Source organism: Lithobates pipiens, unplaced genomic scaffold, assembly GCF_037356315.1.
Source record: "Lithobates pipiens isolate NorthernLeopardFrog02 unplaced genomic scaffold, aLitPip1_a1.2 Scaffold_28, whole genome shotgun sequence".
Lineage (NCBI taxonomy): Eukaryota > Metazoa > Chordata > Amphibia > Anura > Ranidae > Lithobates > Lithobates pipiens.
The window spans coordinates 29,871,542-29,875,644 of record NW_027507789.1 but is presented as its reverse complement, the minus strand read 5'-3'; the positions used below and the strand labels follow the sequence as shown (position 1 = coordinate 29,875,644).

The window sequence follows — 4,103 nt, the reverse complement described above, 5'->3', positions numbered from 1 at the left end:
GCTTTATTATCCAGACACTTTCTCCTCCTTCCTGCACAGGCTAATTTTCTTGTTTTGGTGCTGTCACACTTTGAGCGCCAGTTACTGTAGCACTGCAACACTATGCCCACGGTGAGTTTTTGAAGTTGAATTTTTTTGCCACGATTTTTGGAAAATTTAAGAAATTAAAGTTTTTTTTTTCCACATTTTTATTTTTTTACATACTGTCACCAGAGCAGTACAATGTCACCATACAACTAGTGTGGCAGTGATCAGGGACACTGTTTGGTAAAACTATATTAAAAAATAAAAGTACCAAAGTGACACTTTACTGCTCTGTGGGGGCATGTCTGCCGGCTGGCCAGAGACCCTGAAGAAAGCCGGGATCGGCTTTGATCGGGTCTCGGATGTAGTAATTCGGAAGCCACGTCATGGTATCTCTTACGGTTTGCTGGAATCTTAAAGGCGCCAGTTTAAAAAAAAAAAAATCGAAAGTATTTAAAAAAAGCTGATCTTGGCATTTTGAATGCTTTTAAGTGCAAAGGATGGATTTGGGGTCATAGACCACAGATCCCGCCATAAGAATACCTGTCATGTGCCTATTGCTGTCACAGGGATATTTACATTCCTTGTGACAGCAATAAAAGTAAAAAAAAAGTGTAAAAAAAAATAAAATAAAATTTATATATATATATGTATATGTATATATATATATATATATATATATATAATTTAAAAATGTTTTAAAGTGACGCCATTCATCCCCCCTGCTAGCGTTTAAAGGTGAATGCGTGCGTCGGTCCTGAATGCACACAAACCGCAATCGTCCCACACATGCGGCATCTCTGCAAAGGTCAGATCATGGGCAGTCATTCTAGCACTGGAGCTCCTCTGTACACCTAAAGTGGTAACCTGTAAAGGCTTTAAAATGTCGCCTATGGATAGTAAAAGCGCGGCGAGCGAAGCAAGGCCGTGCCCGAAGCGCAGAGATCGAAGCGCGGCCGTGCGCGGAGAGCGAAGCGAGGCCGTGCCCGAAGCGCGGAGAGCGAAGCGAGGCCGTGTCCGAAGCGCGGAGAGCGAAGCGAGGCCGTGCCCGAAGCGCGGAGAGCGAAGCGAGGCCGTGCCCGTAGCACGGAGAGCGAGGCCGTGCCCGAAGAGTGGAGAGCAAAGCGAAGCCGTGCCCGGCCTGAAGCGTGACGAGTGAAGCAAGGCTGTGCCCGAAGCATGGAGATCGAAGCGAGGCCGTGCCCGAAGCGTGGAGATCGAAGCGAGGCCTCGCCCGAAGCATGGAGATCGAAGCGAGGCCGTGCCCGAAGCGTGGAGATCGAAGCGAGGCCGTGCCCGAAGCGTGGAGATCGAAGCAAGGCCATGCCCAAAGCGTGAAGAGCGAAGTGAGGCCGTGCCTGAAGTGTGGCCAGTGAAGCGAGGCCATGCCCGAAGCGTGGAGAGCGAAGCGAGGCCGTGCCTGAAGTGTGGCCAGTGAAGCGAGGCTGTGCCCAAAGTGTGGAGAGCGAAGCGAGGCTGTGCCCAAAGTGTGGAGAGCGAAGCGAGGCTGTGCCTGAAGCGTGGCGAGTGACGCGAGGCCATGCCAGAAGCGTGGCGAGTGAAGCGAGGCCGTGCCTGAAGCGTGGCGAGTGAAGCGAGGCCGTGGCGAGCGAAGCGAGGCCATGCCTGAAGCGAGGCCATGCCCGAAGCGTGGCGAGCGAAGCGAGGCCATGCCTGAAGCGTGGCGAGGGGCCCTGCTGCAAAGTGGCGTCTTACAATCAATAATTATACAGAAGAAGATCTTGTCTGTAACGTCACTTCCGTGACATCATCTGACGGTTTGTAAAAACGTTTGGAACACATATGGGTAGGTTACGCATGCGCAGTGCGTAACTTCTCTGTGGAACGTCACTTCCATAGCCAAATGTGATGTGACACCCAGCCAAGGGGGCCCCATGATCTTCTGTGGGGACCCCCAGTGAGGGTAGGAAGCAGAGAGCTCTGGTAGGGCAAAGATTTCCATTATTGGTCAGGATCTAGGACACAGGGAGCCAATAGAAAAACCCAGGGGCCCAGTGGGACAAGGCACTGAGGTGTAAATTGGGCGCCCCATGATTTTTATTGGCACCCCTGGACGCATAACGCCCCGCCCCTTCCTCTGCCCAACATGCGCAGCGCGATACCTCCGCCCCCAGTGTGCGCCGCTCTGCGTCCTTTGCGTGCCCCTACTCAGTTCCGGGACCCTATTTCCCGGCATGCCCCGCTCTCAGGCCCCTTGAGTGTCGCGCTGGGCCGTTTGGGGGCGCTGTGTCCGTTGAGCTGTCGCTGTTTGTTGGGTGGCGGACGGATCCATGGCCGCCGCGGGGGCCGCGATAACCCGGCCGGGTCCGGCGATCCGCCGGGGGGAGAACATAGTGGGCCGTCTCCGGAGAGCTCAGACCACCGGCTGCGGCCTGACCAGAGGAACCCAGGTGAGGGCAGGGAGGGGCCCGGTGTGTGAGGAGGAGGAGAACGGGGGGGCCTAGTGCAAGTCCGAGTACTGGAGAGGAGAGGAGAGGAGAGTAGACAGGGGCTTCCCCGGTCCTGTCATCTGACTACAATGTGTATATATATCTATCCCTGTGTACAGGAGACACTCTGATCCTATTTTAGCTATACATCATATACACCCCCCCCCATCACCCCACTGTGTACTATGGGGGGCGAGATCTTTAACACCCCCCCTTACACTACATCCCCCCCCCTTACTCTACACAACACCCCCCCCTTACTCTACACAACACCCCCCCCCCCCCTTACTCTACACAACACCCCCCCCCCTTACTCTACACAACACCCCCCCCCCCTTACTCTACACAACACCCCCCCCCCCCTTACTCTACACAACACCCCCCCCCCCCTTACTCTACACAACATCCCCCCCCCTTACTCTACACAACACCCCCCCCCCCTTACTCTACACAACACCCCCCCCTTACTCTACACAACACCCCCCCCCCCTTACTCTACACAACACCCCCCCCCCCCTTACTCTACACAACACCCCCCCCCCCCCTTACTCTACACAACACCCCCCCCCCCCTTACTCTACACAACATCCCCCCCCCCTTACTCTACACAACATCCCCCCCCCCTTACTCTACACAACATCCCCCCCCCCTTACTCTACACAACATCCCCCCCCCCTTACTCTACACAACATCCCCCCCCCCTTACTCTACACAACATCCCCCCCCCCTTACTCTACACAACATCCCCCCCCCTTACTCTACACAACATCCCCCCCCCTTACTCTACACAACATCCCCCCCCCTTACTCTACACAACATCCCCCCCCCCTTACTCTACACAACATCCCCCCCCCCTTACTCTACACAACATCCCCCCCCCCCTTACTCTACACAACATCCCCCCCCCCTTACTCTACACAACATCCCCCCCCCCTTACTCTACACAACATCCCCCCCCCCTTACTCTACACAACATCCCCCCCCCCTTACTCTACACAACATCCCCCCCCCCCCTTACTCTACACAACATCCCCCCCCCCTTACTCTACACAACATCCCCCCCCCCTTACTCTACACAACATCCCCCCCCCCTTACTCTACACAACATCCCCCCCCCTTACTCTACACAACACCCCCCCCCCCCCCCTTACTCTACACAACATCCCCCCCCCCTTACTCTACACAACATCCCCCCCCCTTACTCTACACAACATCCCCCCCCCCCCTTACACTACACAACATCCCCCCCCCCTTACACTACACAACACTTAACATCCCCCCCCTTACGCTACACAACATCCCCCCCCCTTACGCTACACAACATCTCTCCCCCCCCCTTACGCTACACAACATCTCTCCCCCCCCTTACGCTACACAACATCTCTCCCCCCCTTACGCTACACAACATCTCTCCCCCCCCCTTACGCTACACAACATCTCTCCCCCCCCCCTTACGCTACACAACATCTCTCCCCCCCCCTTACGCTACACAACATCTCTCCCCCTCCCCTTACGCTACACAACATCTCCCCCCCCCCCCCCCCCCCCCTTACGCTACACAACATCTCTCCCCCCCCCCTTACGCTACACAACATCTCTCCCCCCCCCTTACGCTACACAACATCTCTC

The 4,103-nt window shown here is 55.7% G+C and overlaps 1 protein-coding gene across 2 annotated transcripts in view; it reads left to right on the top strand.

The window, feature by feature from the left end:
- Positions 1–2,180: 2,180 nt before the first annotated feature.
- The window catches only part of TRPC4AP (transient receptor potential cation channel subfamily C member 4 associated protein), a 100,189-nt gene continuing 98,266 nt past the window's right edge, over positions 2,181–4,103 (top strand). Inside the window, exon 1 of one of the 2 annotated variants that reach the window (XM_077458987.1) lies at positions 2,181–2,435. In XM_077458987.1, the coding sequence (XP_077315113.1) occupies positions 2,316–2,435 (120 nt within the window). In that variant the 5' untranslated portion in view covers positions 2,181–2,315. The remainder of the gene's footprint in view (positions 2,436–4,103) is intronic. The other variant, XM_077458988.1, reaches the window with a different exon arrangement.